The sequence below is a fragment of the Indicator indicator genome, chromosome 17, assembly GCF_027791375.1.
Source record: "Indicator indicator isolate 239-I01 chromosome 17, UM_Iind_1.1, whole genome shotgun sequence".
Classification (NCBI taxonomy): Eukaryota; Metazoa; Chordata; class Aves; order Piciformes; family Indicatoridae; genus Indicator; species Indicator indicator.
This window is the reverse complement of record NC_072026.1, coordinates 21,469,758-21,490,957: the sequence shown is the minus strand read 5'-3', so window position 1 is coordinate 21,490,957 and position 21,200 is coordinate 21,469,758. Positions and strand designations below refer to the sequence as shown.

Below are 21,200 nucleotides of genomic sequence, written 5' to 3'. Positions count from 1 at the left end.
TCAGCTGATGCCATGTAAGATGCTCTTATGTTCTGCAGCCTTGCTACTCGTTAGCTACAGCTTATCCATAGATGGATAGGTTGGTTTAGGTTGGGAAGGACCTTAAAGCTCATCCAGCTCCAACCCCCTGCCATGGGCAGGGACACCTCCCACCAGCCCAGCTTGCTCAAGGCCTCATCCAGCCTGGCCTTGAACACCTCCAGGGAGGAGGCAGCCACAGCCTCCCTGGGCAACCTGTGCCAGAGTCTCACCACCCTCACACTCAAGAACTTCTTCCTCAGCTCCAGTCTAACTCTGCTCTGCCTCAGCTTCAAACCATTTCCCCTTGGCCTGTCTCTAGACACCCTCAGCAAAAGTCTCTCTGCAGCCTCCTTCTGTAGCCTTCCAATCTTCAGGTCCTGGCAGACAGCTCTGAGGTCCTGCCACAGTCTTCCCTTCTCCAGGCTGAACACCCCCAGCTCCCTCAGCCTGGCCTCACAGCAGAGCTGCTCCAGCCCTTGGAGCATCTTTGTGGCCTCCTCTGGACTCTCTCCAGCAGCTCTGTGTCCTCCTTCTGCTGGGGACCCCAGAGCTGGAGGCAGGATTGGAGGTGAGGATTGAGCAGAGCAGAGCCCAGGGGCAGAATCCCCTCTCCTGCCCTGCTGCCCACACTCCTCTGGCTGCAGCCAGCACACAGCTGCCTGCTGGGCTGCAGGAGGGCACTGCTGGCTCCTGGGGAGCTGCTCAGCACCCAACACCCCCAAGGCTTTTTCTTCAGGGCTGCTCTCAACCCACTCAGTATCCAGCCTGGATTGGTGCCTGGAGCTGACCCAGCTGCAGGACCTTGCCCTGTGACTTGCTGAACCTCCTGCAGCTGGCCCTGGCCTCTTCTCAAGCCTGTCAAGATCCTTCTGGATGCCATCCCTGCCCTCCAGTGAGTCCAGCTCAGCACACAGCTTGGTGCCAGCACCAAACCTGCTGAGGCTGCCTCAATACCCTTGCCCATGTGGCTGACAGAGATATCAAATGGTACTGGAGTCAGGAGAGACCTCTGAGGGACTCCACCTGTGTCTGTGATGCTCACATCTGTGGAAAGACAGAATCTAAATTTGTCTCCTCATGCCATGTTGCCCTCTGCTTGCAATTAGCATCAGATCTGAAGAAATGAAACCTTGGTTGTGGAGGGTACCCTTGGCAGTGCTAGAGCCCAGGGACACAGCAGGGGAGCTGCCTTAGCTAAAATGGTTGTTCTCCTCAAGTGTAATCCCAGAATCATGGAATGGTTTGGGTTGGAAAGCACATCCAGAGGTCATCCAGTCCAACTTCTGCAGTCAGCAAGGACTTCTTCCACTAGATCAGGTTGCTCAGAACCCTACCAAGGCTGACCTTGAGCATCTCCAGGGATAGGACCTCAACTACCTCCCTGGGCAACCTGCTCCAGTGTTCCACCACCCTCATGGTGCAGAACTTGTTCCACACATCCAATCTCAATCTCCTCTAATTCCAAACCATTGTTCCTCATTCTAGCTCTACAAGCCCTCGTAAAACAACCCCTCCCCAGCTCTCCTAAAGCCCCTTCTGGTCCTGGAAGGCTGCTCCAAGGTCTCCCTGGAGCCTTCTCTTCTCCAGGCTGAACACCCCCAGCTCCCTCAGCCTGTCCTGTAGCAGAGGTGCTCCAACCCCCTGATTATTTTTGTGGAGTCCTCTGGACCCCACTGGTGTAGTGCGGTGGGCTGAAATCCCCCTCCCACATTAACAATTCCCATCGGGTCCATGTCCTTCCTGTGTGGGAGGCCCCACAGCTGGACAGAGCAGTCAAGATGAGATCCCACCAGTGCAAAGTGGCGGAATCCCCTCTCTGGATCTGCTAGCCATGCTTCCTTTGATGCAGCCTAATGGCTTGTCCAAATGTGCTACTACCATAGTTTAAGCAAGAAAAAGATGAAAGGCATTAAAAGTTCTCCTAGTTCTGGTACATTGTGGCCACACAAATGTGTGTAGGTTGATAAAACTCTTGAGCCCACAGAGACAACTTCTCCTGGTGCCTGCAATGTCATGATTGTTTTCTCTCTTAGTGCCTAGCCAAGGGGTTTCAAAATCTGTCCTTGCCACTCTTGGAGCCACCTGGGCTTGCTCTTTTCTATTGCCTGGAGTTCTCAGTTTTTTTGGAGAGGCCCTCTGGTAGCATCTAGAGGGATCCATCAAAATCAGACAGCACTTTGTGTGCAGCAAAGCTTGGAGACCATCTAGAGGGTACTGCTTGTTCTTCATTGTCTATTTATACTTGACTGACCTAAAAGAGTTAGGAAAAAGGTTGTCCATGCCTGGCTGGGAAGTGTCCACACCCAGCTCCAGTGGGTAGTAGCAGTTTCTTTTACAAACACTTACTCATTGTCACCTTAGACTGTTTTCAAGTCACACTCAAATCCTCCAAACCTGTCTGCTAACCACAGTGTTTGCCTTAAACTGGAGTTCCTTGCAGGTCTCCTCTGCTGACAAAGTCAGGCTTTATAAAATCTGCTAAAATTAGGCAGCCCTTCCCTGCTGACCTCATGATATTGGAACAGCCTCTGCTGCATGGTGTGGGGCTGCAGTTCAGAGGGAAGGGAATAGAGCACCCTTTGTGAGGGGCATTGGATGTAGTGCTTTCAGAAACTGCACCTTTGTTTGCCTGGGGAGTGTTCCTCAGGGTTCTGTCACTGGTCAGGCAGCAGCAGGGGAAAGCATAGGAAGGAGAAATCAAGAGGCCTTAAGAAGTGCTTCTGATGGTGCTGATAGAAGGAGCTGGCACCAGCCAAGATTTGCTGGAAACTTAAACACCCTGTGTGGTGCTTCACCAGGGCTGCTTCATAGATCCATAGAATGGTTTGGGTTGGAAGGGACCTCAAGGATCATCCAGTTCCAATCCCCTGCCATGGGCAGGGACACCTCCCCCCAGCCCAGCTTGCTCAAGGCATCATTCAGCCTGGCCTGGAACACCTCCAGGGAGGGAACCTCCACAACCTCCCTGGGCAGCCTGTTCCAGTCTCTCCTCACCCTCACTCTCAACAATTTCTTCCTCATCTCCACTCTCAATCTCCCTTCTCCCAGCTCAGAGCCATCGTCCCTCATCCTGGCACTCCCAGCTCTTGGCAAAAGTCCTTCCCCAGCTCTCCTGTAGATCTTTACAGGTACTGGAAGACTGCTCTGAGGTCTCCCTGAAGCCTTCTCCTCTCTTCTGGGGCCTCCTCTGGACCCTCTCCAGCAGCTCCAGGTCCTTCTTGTGCTGGGGGCCCCAGAGCTGGAGGCAGTGCTGCAGGTGGGGTGTGAGCAGAGCAGAGCAGAGGGGCAGAATCCCCTCCCTGTGCTGCTGCTCTCCCTGCTCTGGATGCAGCTCAGCACACAGCTGCCTGCTGGGCTGCCAGGGACCAGTGCTGGCTCCTGGGCAGTTTGTCACCACCTGACACCCCCAAGGCCTTCTCCTCAGGGCTGCTCTCAAGTCAGTCTTTTTTCCAGTCTGCAGCACTTGTTGTTGTTGGGATGTGTAAGTGGGCCAGGAACTGGCTATGGGGCAGCACACAGAAGCCTTCTGCTTTATACCACTGCACAGATGGAGTTTGCTGCATCTCCCTGAACAGTCACAACTCTCTCAGCCTGTCCTCACAGGGGAGGTTTTCCAACCCTCTGGACCCTGTCCAGCAGCTCCATGTCCTTCTTGTGTTGGGGGCAGCAGCATATTTGTTGTTCCAGTAACATTGTGAAGGGGCACATGAACTTTGCAGTATTACTAGAAACAATAATAATAAATATTGCTTTGACAGGTACCTTAAGTCCTGGATTTTATTGAACTGTGTTGCTCTTATCTTTCACCTTTCAGTGGCTGATTTCAAACCTCTGATCTGAAAGCTTTGCAAACCTGAACATTTTGGTAGGGTTCCAGGTGCAGTTTCTCTCTTTCTCTCAACAGTAATTCTCAGTTGTGTTTTCCTCAGATGAGAGGTGTGGTGATGGTACAAGGAAGGTTTCCTATTAAAATTGGAATGCTTCTGTATCACAGAATTAATCATGGCAATGCAGGGACAGCTTTTCCTAGGAATTAAAGCACTTAGCTTATGCTTAAACCAGCACCAAAGCACCTTTTTTCCTCTGTAAGTTCTATTCCTTTAGTGGAATCATTTCAGATAGCAGCTAACAGAAACTTCTTAGTGGCAGGTGAGTGGTGGTGGAGTTGTTTTTGTTGCTTTTTGAACTAGAGCAATCAAACTTTCCCCTGCTATTTAGATCTTGCACAGGAGCTCTGTGATCATTTGTGACTTGGTGATTAATGGGATTCTGCCCTTGCATTCTTCTGACTATGCTGGTAATCCATTGAAATGCAGTGAAACGCAGTGAATGTTTTTATGTCTTCTAACAGCTCCTTTTTTCCTTTACAGGGCACAAAACTATGGATAATAATGGAATATTTGGGTGGAGGGTCAGCTTTGGATCTTGTAAGTATATGTTGGTTTTTTCCTTTCTCGGTAGCAGTGCAGCTGATTTTGTTTGGGTTTTTTTTGTTGTGCTTTCCTATTGCTTCATAAAATGTAGTCCCCGGAGGCAGCTGATATCCCATCAGTGCTACATTGTAGTGCTCCAAAAAGTGTGAGTTTGGTAGGCCTGGTAAGAAACAAAGTTGATTCTTTTGGGTTGATTGTTTTTTTTATTGTTTTTTCCGTTTGTCTCCAAGCAGTAGGAGGCCTCCCTTTGTTCTCAGGCAAATGCAAGGCAATGTTTGAGGTGTTAGTGTTAGGAAAAGTGCTGTTCAGAGAATCATACAAAGGTTTGGGTTGGAAGGGACCTTTAAAGCTTATCTTGTCCAACCCCCCTGCAGTCAGCAGGGCCATCTTTAACTAGATCAGGTTGCTCATGAGCCCCATCAAGTTTCACCTTGAATGACTTTAGGGATGGGGTCTCAACTAGATCTCTGAGCAACCTGTTGCAGTATTTCTCCAGCCTCTTGGCCTCTGTGGTGGGGTTTGAGGTTGTCTGTCAATTCCCTCTCCCTTCCTCCAAATAGATCTCATTGCCCTTGACTGAAAAAAAAAAAAGTTTCCTTTGGGGGCTGGGTCTCAAGAATGAACGAAGCGTGTGCCCACAGAGCCCAGTTTAAATTAACTGGTTAAAAGCTGTTGGGTTTTGTATTTTCAGCTAAGAGTGAAAGTGGTTTTGCCTGGAGATGGTGCAGCATTCATGGAGGCTGTAGCTCAGAGAGTACCAGAGCACAGTCCCCTGGATGTGGATGTGGTTTACCCCTACATTCAGTACAGCTCTGCCTCAGCTGTGAACCTCTGAGACCCACCTTTTCCTGTAAGGTGCTAGAACTCAATCTTTGTGTGCTTCTGAGGGGCAGGTGTCCTGTCTTCAGTGCTGATTCCAGATGTGCTAACACTGGGCCTGTCTGCAAGAGCTGAATTACATGCTGGGCTTTAAAACCTGGAATGAGGCCAGGCTGAGGGAGCTGGGGGTGTTCAGCCTGGAAAAGAGAAGGGAAGACTCTGGGGGGCACCTTAGAGCTGCCTTACAATAGCTGAAGGGATCCTGCAGGAAGGCTGCAGAGGGACTTTCCCTGAGGGTATCTAGAGACAGGCCAAGGGGGAATGGTTTGACACTGAGACAGAGCAGGGTTAGACTGGAGCTGAGCAAGAAGTTCTGCAGTGTGAGGGTGGTGAGACTCTGGCACAGGTTGCCCAGGGAGGTTGTGGCTGCCTCCTCCCTGGAGGTGTTCCAGGCCAGGCTGGATGAGGCCTTGAGCAAGCTGGGCTGGTGGGAGGTGTCCCTGCCCATGGCAGGGGGTTGGAACTGGATGAGCTTTGAGATCCCTTCCAACCTGAGCTATTCTGTGATTCTACATAAACTTCTCTATGAATTTACATCCCATCAGCTCAGCTACAGGCAAACAAGGGCACAACAATGATGTGCAGCATGTAGTAGTTTGCAGCTCTGGAGCTTTTTGAGAAAAGTCCTGTGAGATACATATTCTTGAATGCTTTTGGGTAATTCCTGATCTTCTGTGGAATGTCAGAAATACTGAAGCAGCTTTTACTAGTGACAACTGGAACAACTGAACCTCAGGAGGAATAAACCTCCCAGTTTTGCCTCATTTGCTACTCCAATTTCATGGTGTTCTCTGTTTCAGTGCTGCAGTGATGGTCATTTTATTTTATAGCAGAATCACCAACCTTAATTGCTTCTTTTTTTATTTACACAGTTTCCTGATGTGCAAAACTTACACTTCTTCCACACTAGCAGCTTTATAGTAGCATGGTGGATGCAAAAGCAGCCATGGAATCAAAAATACTGGCACAAGAGGAAAAAAAGCATCATTAAATTTAAGCCCCACATCAAACAGACTGATTTATTTGGAAACAAACTTAAGCTGCTGAAGTAACTTCATGTGAAATGCAAAGTGCAGTCTGTCTGGAGGAAAGTGGAACTTTGTGGAATGTCAGTTCTGGCTTTTCCTGTGCTTTGCATGCTGAGGGGAGTGCATGCTGCATATGGTAGAGAGAGAGCAGCATTTTCAGGGTATGACAGCAGGAGCTGTGAAGGGTGAAGAGGGCAAGATGTAGGCTGGAGATGAGGAAGAAATTCTTAAGAGTGAGGGTGGGGAGACACTGGCACAGGTTGCCCAGGGAGGCTGTGGATGTCCCCTCCCTGGAGGTGTTCAAGGCCAGGCTGGATGAGGCCTTGAGCAAGCTGTGCTGGGGGGAGGTGTCCCTGCCCATGGCAGGGGGTTGGAACTGGATGATTTTTAATGTCCCTTCCAACCCAACCCATTATCCTCCCCCTCTACTCTGCCCTGCTGAGGCCACATCTGGAATAGTGTGTCTAGTTCTGGACCCCTCAGCTCCAGAAGGACCTCAGGGAACTGCTTGAGAGAGTCCAGCACAGAGCCACAAAGATGCTGCAGGCAGTGGAACATCTTCCTTAGGAGGAGAGCCTGAGGGAGCTGAGGGCTCTGGAGCTTGGAGAGGAGGAGCCTGAGGGTGACCTCATTGCTGGTGCTAAAGATGTGCAGGGGGAGTGCCCAGAGGCTGGAGCCAGGCTCTGCTGGGGGATGCCCAATGCCAGCACCAGGGGCAGTGGTGGAAGCTGAGCCATAGGAAGTGCCATGGGAACAGGAGGAAAGATTTTGTCACTGTGAGGGTGACAGAGCCCTGGCACAGGCTGCCCAGGGGTCGTGGAGTCTCCCTCTCTGGAGATATTCCAACCCCACCAGGATGTGTTCCTGTGTGAGCTGCCCTGGGTGATCCTGCTCTGCAGGGGGGTTGGACTGGAGGGTCTCTCAGGGTCCCTTCCAGCCCCTAACATTCTCTGATTCTGTGACTCTGTGAAGGTGCTCATTCCAGTGGCACCTACTTCTGATAGAAGGTAGACACATATAATTGAAGCTGTCATGAATTCTTATAATTCTTTTCTTTCAGACAATCTTTCACCTTTTCAGCTGGAATTAAATCAATAGCAGGGTCAAAAAGTGGTCCAAGTCTAACATGATTTTAATGTCTTTTCTCTGCAGCTGCGTGCTGGCCCCTTTGACGAGTTCCAGATTGCTACCATGCTAAAGGAAATCTTGAAAGGTCTTGACTACCTACACTCAGAGAAGAAAATTCACAGGGATATCAAAGGTTTGTAATAGTTGAAGTGGCACTTCTAAACAGGCTTTACACATCCTAAGAGCTGTATTGTCATTTTGATGTGCTGTTACTTCCCCTTGGCAGCTGCCAATGTGTTGTTATCAGAACAAGGTGATGTTAAGCTTGCTGATTTTGGAGTTGCTGGGCAGCTGACAGACACACAAATTAAGAGGAATACCTTTGTTGGAACTCCTTTTTGGATGGCCCCTGAAGTTATTCAGCAGTCAGCCTATGACTCTAAAGTAAGTATGAGAGCTTCTGTTTGTATCTGCAGATGCAGCAGAAATTGCTTAGATTTTGTGGTTTTTTGTTTTTTTTTTTTTTTTTTTTTTTTTAACCCTGGCAGCATGGAGGGGAAAAAATACAGACTTTGATTTCCAGGGTTTCAGATAATTAGAATTTCAAATAATCAGTTGTAAGTAAGGTTAAGTTGCTTTTATGGAGTAGTTCCACATCACTGTGCTCACATGCCAGGGCCATGCAAACTCACCAAATAACTTGGTGCTTTCATGTTAAGGTTCGTTCAGAGAAACTCCCTCAGTGTTTTCAGTTCTGTTGATCTGGTTTTAATTTCAATTCAATCTTTTTGCACTAATTAAAACAGTAATAAAACTCTCCTAAATTAGAATGCCGCCAGATCCTGCAGTCTTCTTTAAAGCCAAGGTGGTGGCTGAAGTTTTTAATCTCAGATTTTTATGAATAGCTCTGATTTTATTATTATTTCTTAATTCTTTAGTGGTATTTCTTTGTAGTGCTGAAGATTTCAGCACAAGTAACTGATCTTGAGAAGGAAAAAGGGAACTTCAGGATGGGGAGCTGTGGTAGCATTATGGTACCTTGCTTTGTCATGAGAGCTGTTGATGGATGACTAATTGCCAAGCAGAGTTTCTTGATGTTGAACTAATAGTAGAGAAGCAAATCTTCTCTATGGCTTTGTGAGGGTTGGTAACTACTGCTCCAAGTGATGGTAAGGAGGGAACAGTTGAGGGCTGGGTGTCAGGAAGGAAGGGACAGGGACAGCCTCTACTCACTTGTGCCCTGTGATAGGACAAGGGGGCAATGGATGGAACTACATCACAGGAGGTTCCACCTCAACATAAGGAAGAGCTTCTTTAATGTAAGGGTCACATAGCCCTGGAGCAGGCTGCCCAGAGAGGTTGTGGAGTCTCCTTCTCTGGACATATTCAAGATCCTCCTGGATGTGTTCCTGTGTGACCTGTGCTGGATTCTGTGGTCCTGCTCTGGCAAGTGAGTTGGACTGGAAGATCTCCAGAGGTCCCTTCCAAGCCCTAACATCCTGTGAGCCTGTTCCATCTTCTCCCATGTGTATTCCTACAAGATGACCTAGAGCACAAAGTTGGTGAACTGGCAATGTCCTTTGATGCTGGCTCTGGGCTTCCTGTACTCTGATACTGTGATTATAGAATTTTTGGGGATGGAAGGGACCTTGAAAGCTCATCCAGTCCAACCCCCTGCCAGAGCAGGGGCACCCAGAGCAGCTCACACAGAACACATTCAGGAGGGTCTTGAATATCTCCAGAGCAGGAGACTCCACAACCTCTCTGGGCAGCCTGCTTCAGGCCTCCAGCACCCTCACAGGGACAAAGTCTTCCCTCCTGTTCCCCTGGCACCTCCTCTGCTCCAGCTTGCCCCCAGTGCCCCTTGTGCTGTCCTTGGCCATCCCTGAGCAGAGCCTGGCTCCAGCCCTGCACATCTTTATCCCCAGCCATGAGGGCAGCCCTCAGGCTCCTCTGCTCCAAGCCCCAGCTGCCTCAGCCTGGCCTCACAGGAGATGTTCCACTGCCTGCAGCATCTCTGGGGCTCTGGGATGGACTCTCTCCAGCAGTTCCCTGAGGTCCATCTTGACCTGAAGGGTCCAGAACTGGATACAATATTCCAGCTGTGGCCTCAGCAGAGCAGAGTAGAGGGGTAGGAGAACCTCTCTGGCCTACTGACCCACAGCTCTTCTAATCCACCCCAGGATGCTCTTGGCCTTCTTGTCCTCAAGTGCACATTGCTGGCCCATGGGCAGCCTTCAGTCCACCAGGACCTCCAGTTGCCTTTCCCCTGTGCTGCTCTCCACCAGCTCAGCCCTGCACCTCCACTGCTCCATGGGGTTGTTCATACCCAGACTCAGGATTCTACTCTTTCATGCACTCTTTCAAGCACAGAGGTCTTTCTCTGAGGCCCCTCTTGAACTGAGGGGCCCAGAATTACTGCCTTCAGTTGTTAGAAAGGAATCTTTCTGCATTATCTTTGTCGACCAGAATTAATTTCATTCCACAGATGTGAAGATTTTCAGTTCTTGAGTAACACTTGGGCACAGGAGCCCTTCATTTTGTACTGAAAGTGACTTTTCCCTTTCTCAGGCTGACATCTGGTCGCTGGGAATCACTGCAATTGAATTAGCCAAAGGGGAGCCTCCCAACTCTGACATGCACCCCATGAGAGTTCTCTTCCTCATTCCAAAAAACAATCCTCCAACTCTACTGGGAGAGTTCAGTAAACCTTTCAAAGAGTTCATTGATGCATGTCTGAATAAGGACCCAACATTTGTGAGTACATAACCTGTGGGGAGTGTGTCTAGATGTTTGGGGGTTGTTTTCTGATTTCTCATGCTTTGGAAGTATTTTGCTGCTGCAGTGCATCATGGAGGATTGAAATAATTTTAGCATCACAGTTGATTGAAACAATTTTAGCAACTGTACTTTCCACTGTAAATGGTCATGGTGCTTTTTAATAGCTGGGTCTCCCTCCTAATGTTTTTGTTTGTTCTTTTAATATAAAATACTGCAAGGAGGAGGGAGAAAGCAGAAAGAAATGCTGGTGCCAGAGGCAGCTTCCTAAAGTGCACTCAAACTTTGGGGTAATATCGGAAGAGAAGCTTTAAGAGGGGAGAGGATCTTAAATGGTCTTTCTCCAGCAGAACTTTTGCTCCCTGTTTGAATTCTGCTTACAAGGAAACGTTGCATTGGAGAATTTTGATTAGTCATTTTCCTGGGTGTGTACCTCCCAGCACAGAAGGGATAAGCACCAGGGGCTGTGTGAGACAGGAGCATATTTTTAGAGTGCTTGTAAATGTGCATCGCTGCCTTCTCTCGACTTCCTGTTTCACTCATTTCCTGCTGCTGGCTGACTTAGCTCCAGAAGGCAGTTGTCTCATTGAAAATCTCCCCTATTAACATTTCAAATGCTGAAATGGTAGCAGACCATTAAAGATTGAAAGTGTTTCTTGCAGCGCCCCACTGCAAAGGAGCTCCTGAAGCACAAGTTCATCATGAAGAACGCCAAGAAGACTTCCTACCTGACGGAGCTGATCGATAGGTTTAAGAGGTGGAAAGCAGAGGGACATAGTAGTGATGAAAGTGACTCTGATGGGTCAGACTCGTAAGTTTCTTCTCAGTTTAGTCTCTTTTGGGCTGCTTCTCTAATTCTTTGTTTAAAGAATGCTTGCTAAAGCAGCTTTGGGGCAGTTTCCCTGTCTGAATAACTCCTCCAACAACCATCTGTTGTTGGTGCATGTGCTTTTCACAGAATGGTTTAGGTTGGAAGGGACCTTAAAGCTCCTCCAGTGCAACCCCCTGCCATGGGCAGGGACACCTCCCACCAGCCCAGCTTGCTCAAGGCCTCATCCAGCCTGGCCTGGAACACCTCCAGGCAGGAGGCAGCCACAGCCTCCCTGGGCAACCTGTGCCAGTGTCTCACCACCCTCACTCCAAACAATTTCTTCCTCATCTCCACTCTCAATGTCCCCTCTCCCAGCTCAAAGCCATTGTCCCTCATCCTGTCTCTCCCAGCCCTTCTCAAAAGTCCCTGCCCAGCTCTCCTGGAGCCCCTTCAGGTCCTGGAAGGCTGCTCTGAGGTCTGCCTGCAGCCTTCTCTTCTCCAGCCTGAACAGTCCCAACTCTCCCAGCCTGTCCCCACAGGGGAGCTTCTCCAGCCTCTGATCATCTTGGTGGCCTCCTCTGGAGCCTCTCCAGCAGCTCCAGGTCCTTCTTGTGCTGGGGGCCCCAGCAGTGGAGGCAGTGCTGCAGGTGGGGTGTGAGCAGAGCAGAGGGGCAGAATCCCCTCCCTGTGCTGCTGCTCTCCCTGCTCTGGATGCAGCTCAGCACACAGCTGCCTGCTGGGCTGCCAGGGACCAGTGCTGGCTCCTGGGCAGTTTCTCACCAATTGACACCCCAGGTCGGGGCCTTGGCTTCTTTCAAGAAATCCTCTTGCATGAAACTGAGGAGCAGTGCTTAAGTCAAGCTCATTGCCTCTTTGAAGGTTCACTTTGAGCTCAGTTTCAGCTGTGTTGAAGTGCTGAGTATTTCCCAGTCTGAGGCTAGAGCTTGCAGCAGAAGCCCTGAGTCACAATTAGAGAGGTTGCAGAGCAAGGCTGAAGTTTGCACAGTGCCTGGGCAGCAACACTGGTGCTGTAAGTCTCTTGCTTGTCTGGCTATCAGATAACTGATTGAAATTGTCTACCATAGGAGAAGGTAAGCTTTGTGGGGAGATAACATCTCCTCTTGGATCATATTTCAGCTTATCCAGCCTCTGAAGTTGTTTGGTTTACAGTTCAGTTAATCTTTCAATGCAGGTTTCCTTATTTTTAAGGAATCCAGAACTAATCCAGGTTAGCTCTGTGATGTCTCTGGGTCAGGCATGTTGTGCAGGGCTGTGTGCTGGCTAGGGTTGTGTACATGGTATCCTTTCTCCCTCAGGGAGTCCAGTAACAAGGAAAACAACTCTCACCCTGAGTGGAGCTTCACGACAGTTCGGAAGAAGCCGGATGCAAAGAAGCTGCAGAACGGGACGGTAGGTACAGCCTGGGGGCACTGTCAGGCCTGAAGCTTGCCACCTGAGCAGCTTTCTGTACTTCAAGCCTTCTCTTCTCCAAACTGAACAACCCCAACTCTCAGCCTCTGCTCATAGGAGAGGTGTTCCAGCCCAGTCGAGGCTTCCCCAACCAGAGTTAGTTGCCTTGAGCCAGAGGGAAAGCACTGCTGTCACCAAAGCAAGCCCCATGATGCCTTAGAACCCCATCCTGGCCCTGGGATCCTCTCTCTTCACCCTGCACTGCAGACTCAGTCTGGCAGCTTCCTCACACGAAGACTGGGCTGTGGGATCCTTCTCGATGATGCCTAGAAAATGTTTCCACCATCCCCTTCTGAAGGGCTGCTGCTGCTCCTAGGCTCCTAACTCTGTTGCCAGAGCTGTGTGAGCAGAACAGACACTGCCCACCTGTGGATGTGTCTTACCCTTTGGGGCAGAACTTAGGAAAGATCTGGATGTGATTCATGGAGAGCCTTAGTGAGGGGCTTGGTTTGTTTAGCTTCCTGACAGTGCTTGGAAGGACAGAGCCTGAGCAGCCAGAGACCTTGTCACAGGACTGCTGGATTATAGGAATGTTTCATAGACTCATAGAATGAATCTTAAAGCTCATCCAGCTCCAACCCCCTGCCACGGGCAGGGACACCTCCCCCCAGCCCAGCTTGCTCAAGGCCTCCTCCAGCCTGGCCTTGAACACCTCCAGGGAGGAGGCAGCCACAGCCTCCCTGGGCAACCTGTGCCAGTCTCTCCCCACCCTCACTCTCAACAATTTCTTCCTCATCTCCACTCTCAGTCTCCCCTCTCCCAGCTCAAAGCCATTCTCCCTCATCCTGGCGCTCCCAGCCCTTGTCCAAAGTCCCTGCCCAGCTCTTCTGGAGCCTCTTCAGGTCCTGGAAGGCTGCTCTGAGGTCTGCCTGGAGCCTTCTCTTCTCCAGGCTGAACAGCCCCAACAGGGGAGCTTCTCCAGCCTCTGATGATCTTGGTGGCCTCCTCTGGACCTGCTCCAACAGTTCAGTGTCCTTTTTGTGGTGCTATTTCCTATGGCCATGTCAGCTCTCAGTACAACAGGCAGAGCATGCTAATAGATCTGGCCATGGAGATGGGAACTTTAAGGACTCGTACAATATTAGAGAGGAAACCCCAAGCTTTCCCTGATGATCTATGATACTGTTTCAGATATGTCATTATGCATCTGCTTCCACGTCAGATAATGACTGTAGATGTTCTGTGCCTTCATTACTTTGTGCTGTATTTCAAGGACCCTGTTGAATGCCATGAACTTTCCAAATGCCATGTGCTGTGTTAAATGCAGCACAGGCACTGTGCAGGAATCAGCTAATTAATAGAATCCTTCTTTGTCAACTTTTAGGATCAGGATCTTGTTAAAACCCTGAGTTGCTTAACCATGATAATCACCCCTGTGTTTGCTGAGGTAAGTCTTGACTTTAAGAAACCTCCTTGAAAATGATTATCCAAGTGCCTGATACCTACTCTAAATTTTCTCTGCCTTGGTTTTCTTCACAGCTCAAACAGCAGGACACAAACAATGCAAGCAGAAAGAAAGCAATTGAGGAACTTGAGAAAAGCATCAACATGGCAGAAGCAACGTGCCCAGGAATCACAGATAAGATGGTGAAGAAACTCATGGAGAAATTTCAGAAGTAAGTTCAGGATTTTTTTTTTTTTAATTATTCATTGATGAAAAAAATAATTAGCTTACATTTAAAAGAAAAGTACTTATGGACAGCAAGGGTTAATCATAGAGGTGGTTCAGTTGGAAAAGGTCATCCAGTCCAACCATTCTCTAACTCTGCCAAGCCTGGTGCTGAACCATGGCCCTCAGCACCACATCTCTGGCCTCTTCAATACGCCTCCAGCGATGGGGATTCAACCACCTCCCTGGGCAGCCTGTGCCAGGTTTTGAGAATCCTTTCAGGAAAGAGAACTTTTTCCTAATCTCCAACCTCACCTTCCCCTGGCACAGTTTCAGGCCATTTCCTCCCCTCCTATCACCTGATAATAGGGAGAAGACCAACCCCCACCTCACTGTGACCTCCTGTCAGAGTTGGAGAGCATCTCCCCTCATCTTCCTTTTCTCCAGACAAAGCAGCCCCTGTTTTCCCTGTCCTCTGCCTCTACCCCTTCCAAACAGGATATGGACACCTGCAGGTTTACTCTCACTGGTGTAGGTGTGATGTACCAAGTAGTTTTCCCAAATTGTCACTGAATTAGGGATAGCAACACCACCCCCCCAGCTCCAGGCTCCTTTCAGGGAGGTGTAGAGAGCAAGAAGGTCTCCCTTAGCCGACACTGAACTTCCTCTGGTGGGTAAATGTGGTGCCAAGTGGAAGCTCTGCCCACGTGCTTTACACTTAGTTTGGTTGTGTGTAACACTGCTGATGGAGGCTGAAACACAGCACCAGTTAGAGTGGGGTTGGTCTTCAGGGCTGCTTTGGTACTGCAGGTGTTTCACCTTGCTTCCTTTCCTTTAGCCTGCAGCTGTGCTCTAAGCATGCTTAGAACCAGTAGGGGAGCAGGACACTCCAAGGTGGCTTGAAGGAAGGAAGTCAGAGAGTTGTGGTCAGTGGGGCAGAGTCTAGTTGGAGGCCTCTATCTAGTGGAGTCCCTCAGAAGTCAGTACTGGGATCAACACTGTTCAGTGTCTTCATCAACCCCTGGGTGAGGGCACAGAGGGCACTGTCAGCAAGTCTGCTGCTGACACCAAACTGGGAGCAGTGGCTGACACCCCTCAGGCTCTGCTGCCGTTCAACCAGATCTGGACAGGCTGAGAGCTTGGCAGGGAGAAATTGAATGAAATCCAACAAGGACAAGAGTAGAGTCCTGCATCTGGGAATGAACAACCCCATGGAGCAGTGGAGGTGTAGGGTTGAGCTGGTGGAGAGCAGCACAGGGGAAAGGGGACCTGAGGGTCCTGCTGCCCAGGAGCCAGCAATGTGCCCTTGTGGGCAAGAAGGCCAAGGGCAGCCTGGGGTGTATCAGAAGGGCTGTGGTCAGTAGGTCAGAGAGGTTCTCCTGCCCCTCTGCTCTGCCCTGCTGAGGCCACAGCTGGAATATTGTGTCCAGTTCTGGGCCCCTCAGGTCAAGAAGGACTTCAGGGAACCGTTTGAGAGAGTCCAGCACAGAGCCAGAGAGCTGCTGCAGGCAGTGGAACATCTCCTGTGAGGCCAGGCTGAGGCAGCTGGGGCTTGGAGCTTGGAGCAGAGGAGCCTGAGGGCTGCCCTCATGGCTGGGGATAAAGATGTGCAGGGCTGGAGCCAGGCTCTGCTCAGGGATGGCCAAGGACAGCACAAGGGGCACTGGGGGCAAGCTGGAGCAGAGGAGGTGCCAGGGGAACAGGAGGGAAAACTTTGTCCCTGTGAGGGGGCTGGAGCCTGAAGCAGGCTGCCCAGAGAGGTTGTGGAGTCTCCTGCTCTGGAGACTTTCCAACCCCACCTGGATGTGTTCTGTGTGCCCTGCCCTGGGTGCCCCTGCTCTGGCAGGGTTGGACTGGATGATCTTTTGAGGTCACTTCCAACTCCTAATGTTCTGTGATTCTGTGAATCTTTAAGTTTACCCTTCTAGGGACTATTTTCTTGGGAATGTCCCTTCTGGTGGTCTTTCCCTGTGAGCTGTTGAGTTGCAGGCGTGTCCCTGTCAGTGCCACAGTAACAACCAGGTGCTGCTTGCCAGGCTGAAAGAATGGAATCAGCACCATTCTCTTTTGTATTTTTTTTTCTCCATAGGTTTTCTGTTAATGACTCATCCTAAGAACCTTCCCCTAAGTGACTGCTGTTTCATATGGACCCAGTGAAACCCACCAAAACTACTTCAAGCTTGGCAGTGCTTAGCTCATGAGCTCCTTGTGCCTTTTTGGATCTTTGCAACATATTATTGACGGCGATTCGAGGATTTGGAAGAACCTCCTCTCAACTATTTTGTGGCAGTGCACATGGTTTTTCTATATTTTCAGGAGATTATTTTGTAAAGGACAACTTTTAATATTGTAGTTTCACCTGTTTGGAATCTGAGGAAAATGTCCAGGTGCAGTTTTGCTTTTAGGAATAGGACCATGACCTTTAGTTCCTCTAGGAATGTGCAAGTGCAGTCTGGTTTTTGATGCTGTTTTGTTCCTGTACATGGGGGCTGTACAGGGTCTTCTTTTGTATTAATGAGTTCCAAAAAACCTTTTGTAAATCACTAACAAAGCTTCAGAGAAAATCAGCTTTTTTTTCGGGGGGGGGGGGGGTGGGGTGGTGGTGTTTTGTTTGGTTTGGGTTCTTGTTTTTTGTCTTCACAACATGCAACCTAGCAGCAAGGGTCTTGCTGTAGCACCTGCTTCAACCAGCATGTAGTTACCCTGCCCTGACAGAGAAACCTGCAAAGAGCAGCTCTTCAGTGATTCTCATTGGTACAGTATTTTAGGCAGCTCTATGAAGAAGTCTGTTTGAGAGCAATATGTCCTTAGTCTGCAGGTGATATGTAGCAACAGGTTAGATCCTGATGTACAGTCCTAGCTCTTACCTTCTACAAACAGCTTTGGAAGTAGGAATTCAATCTTTTAGGTGTCACGGTAGGGGGGAAAAAAAACAAACTTAGAGCAATACAGTTGGGGGGGTGGGGCTTTTGGCAATAATGGACAGAACCTGAAGTCCAGTTTCAACTTAATTTAATAGTTTTTTTTTGTTGTTTTGTTTTGCTTTCCCTCTGGGTGGAAGGGAGCCAGAGAATACCTCCCAAGCAGGTAGCAAAGTGACACCAGCCCTTGGTGTGCTGTGGGCTTGTTTCTCCTGTAAGATAATTGATCCACTTTTGGTTGGGGGGGGAGGCTTTTGAATTCTGTTTGGTTCTTGGAAGACATTAAGTATACATCAACAGCCTTGGTTTTGTTTATAATTTCCTGGAAGTGTATTTTCAATGTGTATTTACCAGTTCAATATGCAAACAACTGAGTTATAGATATTCTCTCACACCAAGGTAGTACTGTGCAGTATGCAGTGATTGTTTGGGTTTTTTTTTTTTGGGGGGGGGGGAAGGGCAGGGTTAGGGTTGGTTTGTTTTTATTCATTTAAAAAAAATTTAGTTAAAGCTTTCAGTTCTATATTTATGGTACTGCTAGGTGAGTAATATCTTCATTTCTGGTTTATTTTGTTGGGGTTTTATTCCTCCTCCCCTCCCCCTTTTTTTCCAACCCAGTATGTATATTATGCTGAAGTTTTTCAACTGGGATTGTTCTGTTTTGGTTTTTGTTTGGTTGGTTTGTTGGTTGGGGGTTTTTTTGTTTTGTTTTTTTTTTTTTGTCTTTCACTACTTAGCTGTGGAACTGTTGGTGTAAATTTATTTTTGATAAAGGCTGGGTGTGTTTATTTTATGGTTCAAACCTGCACATTGTTGTTTTGTTTTTTGATTTTGCACAAAAAAAAAAAAAAGAAAGAAGAGTCATTTTAAAGAATCAGAAAAAAATCTCATCTGCCAAATATGAAAACAGTAATGGTGTGCAAGGAAATAACTGCATTTTGAGTCAAAATGTTGCCATTACATTGTTGGGGTGGGTTTTTTTTATATATATAAAGGACACTTGGTGAGAGGTGGTGGTTAGATATGCCAAGGACAATTATTTTCAATGGTGCCTACACTGTAAAGAGAAAAAAATTAAATAAATTACTTTTAACTCCTTGTTTTAATTTAAAGAAAAAAAAAAGTTTGTTTCAAACTTTTTTTTTTCTCTGCTATATAACTGAAATTCAATTAGAAATTTATATCTGAGAAAAGAGGTTAGGGAAAAAAAAAAGAAAAAAAAAAAAAGAAGCCTGGAAATAGTTTTTGAAAACAAACAAACAAAAAAGTTATGGATGAAATAAATATTTTTATAAATGTCAAAGCAGCAGAATTGTAAATAGAGTTGATCTGAAGCTTTACAAGGTAACTGCATCACAGAAACCAATCGTAGTGCTCCTCTCTAGCTTCTGTAGCTGTTAGTCTGTAAATCTGTTTATAGATGAAGCTTATTTCAATGTTTGGGGAGGTGGGAGGGGAGGGGGAGGGTTTAAATGGTTTAAAAACAAAAATGAAATAAAATATTTAAGTTCTGTAAATTTTGACCAGCTTGTTCTGTCCTGCATTGCCTTCTGGGTTTCAGTAAAAGCTCAGAGATGTGAGTTTCCTTCTGGGTTTCAGTAGTACTCAGAGGTGTGAGGGTGCCTCTTGCAAACCTGGTGTTCTGTACAAGTAAGGAGAGGTCTGCCTTGCACAGAGCTGCCTGGCTGCTTTGAAGAGGTTTGTGTCCCCCCTACTCCTCCCCATGCTGTTCTTACCTGGAGAGCCCCTACCAGCTGCTGCAGCACCCCATGGATGGAGCAGCCCCAGGGGGTGGTCTGATTTTGTTCTTGAAGAGGAGTCTTCAGGACCTGTGAGGGTGCTGGAGCCCTGGCGCAGGCTGCCCAGAGAGGTTGTGGAGTCTCCTTCTCTGGAGAATTTCAAAACCCACCCAGGATGCGTTCCTGTGTGACCTGCTCTGGCAGGGGGTTGGACTGGATGATCTCCAGAGGTCATTTTACACCCCTGACACTCTGTGATTCTGTGTGCTTGGACAGTGTGTGTGGCCAGTGACAGTGTGGTTTGAGGTATCAGAGCACTGACTGTGGAGTGAAGGGACAGAGTCATGGTCACAGAGGTGTGACCAGCAGGACAGGGAGGGGATTCTGCCCCTCTGCTCTGCTCACACCCCACCTGCAGCACTGCCTCCGCTTCTGGGGGCCCCAGCACAAGAAGGACCTGGAGCTGCTGGAGAGGGTCCCGAGGAGGCCACCAAGATGATCAGAGGGCTGCCACTATGGGGACAGGCTGAGAGAGTTGTGGCTGTTCAGCCTGGAGAAGAGAAGGCTCCAAGGGGACCTTAGAGCAACCTTCCAGGACCTGAAGGGGCTCCAGGAGGGCTGGGGAGGGACTTTGGACAAGGGCTGGGAGTGGCAGGATGAGGGACAATGGCTTTGAGCATGGGAGAGGGGAGATTGAGAGTGGAGATGAGGAAGAAATTGAGAGTCGTGGTGGTGAGAGACTGGCACAGGTTGCCCAGGGAGGCTGTGGCTGCCTCCTCCCTGGAGGTGTTGAAGGCCAGGCTGGATGAGGCCTTGAGCAAGCTGGGCTGGGGGGAGGTGTCCCTGCCCATGGCAGGGGCTTGGAACTGGATGGTCTCCAAGGTCCCTTCCAACCCAAACCATTCTATGAATCTGTGACAGTTATACCTCAGCTCTCTCTTTGGTAGTCTTCACCCAAATCTCATCTCAAAGAGCTCCATGCATATCTCAGGATCACAAACATGGTTTTGCTTCCACATCCTTTCCCTAAAGCTGCTCTTTTCCCATGGGAGGCTGAGGGCAGAGGTGCTTGGGTGTACCTCCTGCCCTGTCTTTAAGGAGTGGCTTCACCCTGCTGACACAGGATCTTTAACCCCTGCCACTCTAGAAACCATTCTGGGCAGGTAGGGCTGTGAGTGATGAGAGGAACTGAAACCTCTCCTGTTTGTGCTGTGACAGTGACACCTTGCTGAGCTCTGGGGCCTCCTCTTTTCCTGTGAAATGGGTGGGATGTGTTCCTACCTCATGGGACAGCATAGGGGAAACACTCCTGCAGGTGTGCATAGCACAGCCTGGTTCTCCCACAGCAGAGCCCATGCCAGGCTCCCCTGCTCTGGACCTGGCAGCTCTGCTCCTGGAGCTGCTGTGCACTGTGAGGCTGTCACCCACTGCAGAAGCACCCTCTGGCTGTGCTCCTGCTTGCCAGAGGACAGCTGTGGTTTTCCCCACCCTCTGTTAGTAATTGATGAGCTGTGTAACTCAATCAGCAGGATTCTGTTGCTGGCTGACAGCTAATGGAAAGATACATCCAAAATATTCCTGCAGGAACTTTGTCTGCCTTGTTGGCTTTGCTAGGCTCCCACTGCAGCTGGAGAATTGATGCTGAACTGTTCTTAGCAGAGTCTGAGCTGCAGGACAGAGAAATGGATTTGTTCCAGGGGCATCCTGGGGTGGATTAGAAGAGCTGTGGTCAGTAGGCCAGAGAGGTTCTCCTGCCCCCTACTCTGCCCTGCTGAGGCCACAGCTGGAATATTGTGTCCAGTTCTGGACCCCTCAGGTCAAGAAGGACCTCAGGGAACTGCTGGAGAGAGTCCATCCCAGAGCCCCAGAGGCTGCTGCAGGCAGTGGAACATCTCCTGTGAGGCCAGGCTGAGGCAGCTGGGGCTTGGAGCAGAGGAGCCTGAGGGCTGCCCTCATGGCTGGGGATAAAGATGTGCAGGGCTGGAGCCAGGCTCTGCTCAGGGATGGCCAAGGACAGCACAAGGGGCACTGGGGGCAAGCTGGAGCAGAGGAGGTGCCAGGGGAACAGGAGGGAAAACTTTGTCCCTGTGAGGGGGCTGGAGTGCCCAGAGAGGTTGTGGAGTCTCCTGCTCTGGAGACTTTCCAACCCCACCTGGATGTGTTCTGTGTGCCCTGCCCTGGGTGCCCCTGGGTTGGACTGGATGATCTTTTGAGGTCACTTCCAACCCCTAAGGTTCTGTATAGATGCAGCCTTTCTGCATCAGAGTACAGGAAGCCCAGAGCCAGCATCCAGGGACACTGCCAGTTCCCCAACCATGTGCTCTGGGTCACCTTGTAGGTATTCACATGAGAGAAGATGGACCTGTTCCCTCCTTATCCTCACTTGTAGAAGCAGTTACCAACCCTCACACAACCCTGGAGGACACCTGCTTTTCTACTGCTA

General features: G+C 49.3%; 1 protein-coding gene across 1 annotated transcript in view; it reads left to right on the top strand.

Annotated features, from left to right (window-relative positions):
• Positions 1 to 16,666, top strand: part of STK26 (serine/threonine kinase 26) — a 41,442-nt gene extending 24,776 nt beyond the window's left edge. The window contains exons 3-10 of the mRNA XM_054388434.1: positions 4,392 to 4,448; positions 7,514 to 7,622; positions 7,716 to 7,873; positions 10,870 to 11,018; positions 12,335 to 12,428; positions 13,813 to 13,875; positions 13,968 to 14,104; positions 16,187 to 16,666. Of these exons, the coding sequence (XP_054244409.1) occupies positions 4,392 to 4,448; positions 7,514 to 7,622; positions 7,716 to 7,873; positions 10,870 to 11,018; positions 12,335 to 12,428; positions 13,813 to 13,875; positions 13,968 to 14,104; positions 16,187 to 16,211 (792 nt within the window). The 3' untranslated portion in view covers positions 16,212 to 16,666. The remainder of the gene's footprint in view (positions 1 to 4,391; positions 4,449 to 7,513; positions 7,623 to 7,715; positions 7,874 to 10,869; positions 11,019 to 12,334; positions 12,429 to 13,812; positions 13,876 to 13,967; positions 14,105 to 16,186) is intronic.
• Positions 16,667 to 21,200: the final 4,534 nt, after the last annotated feature.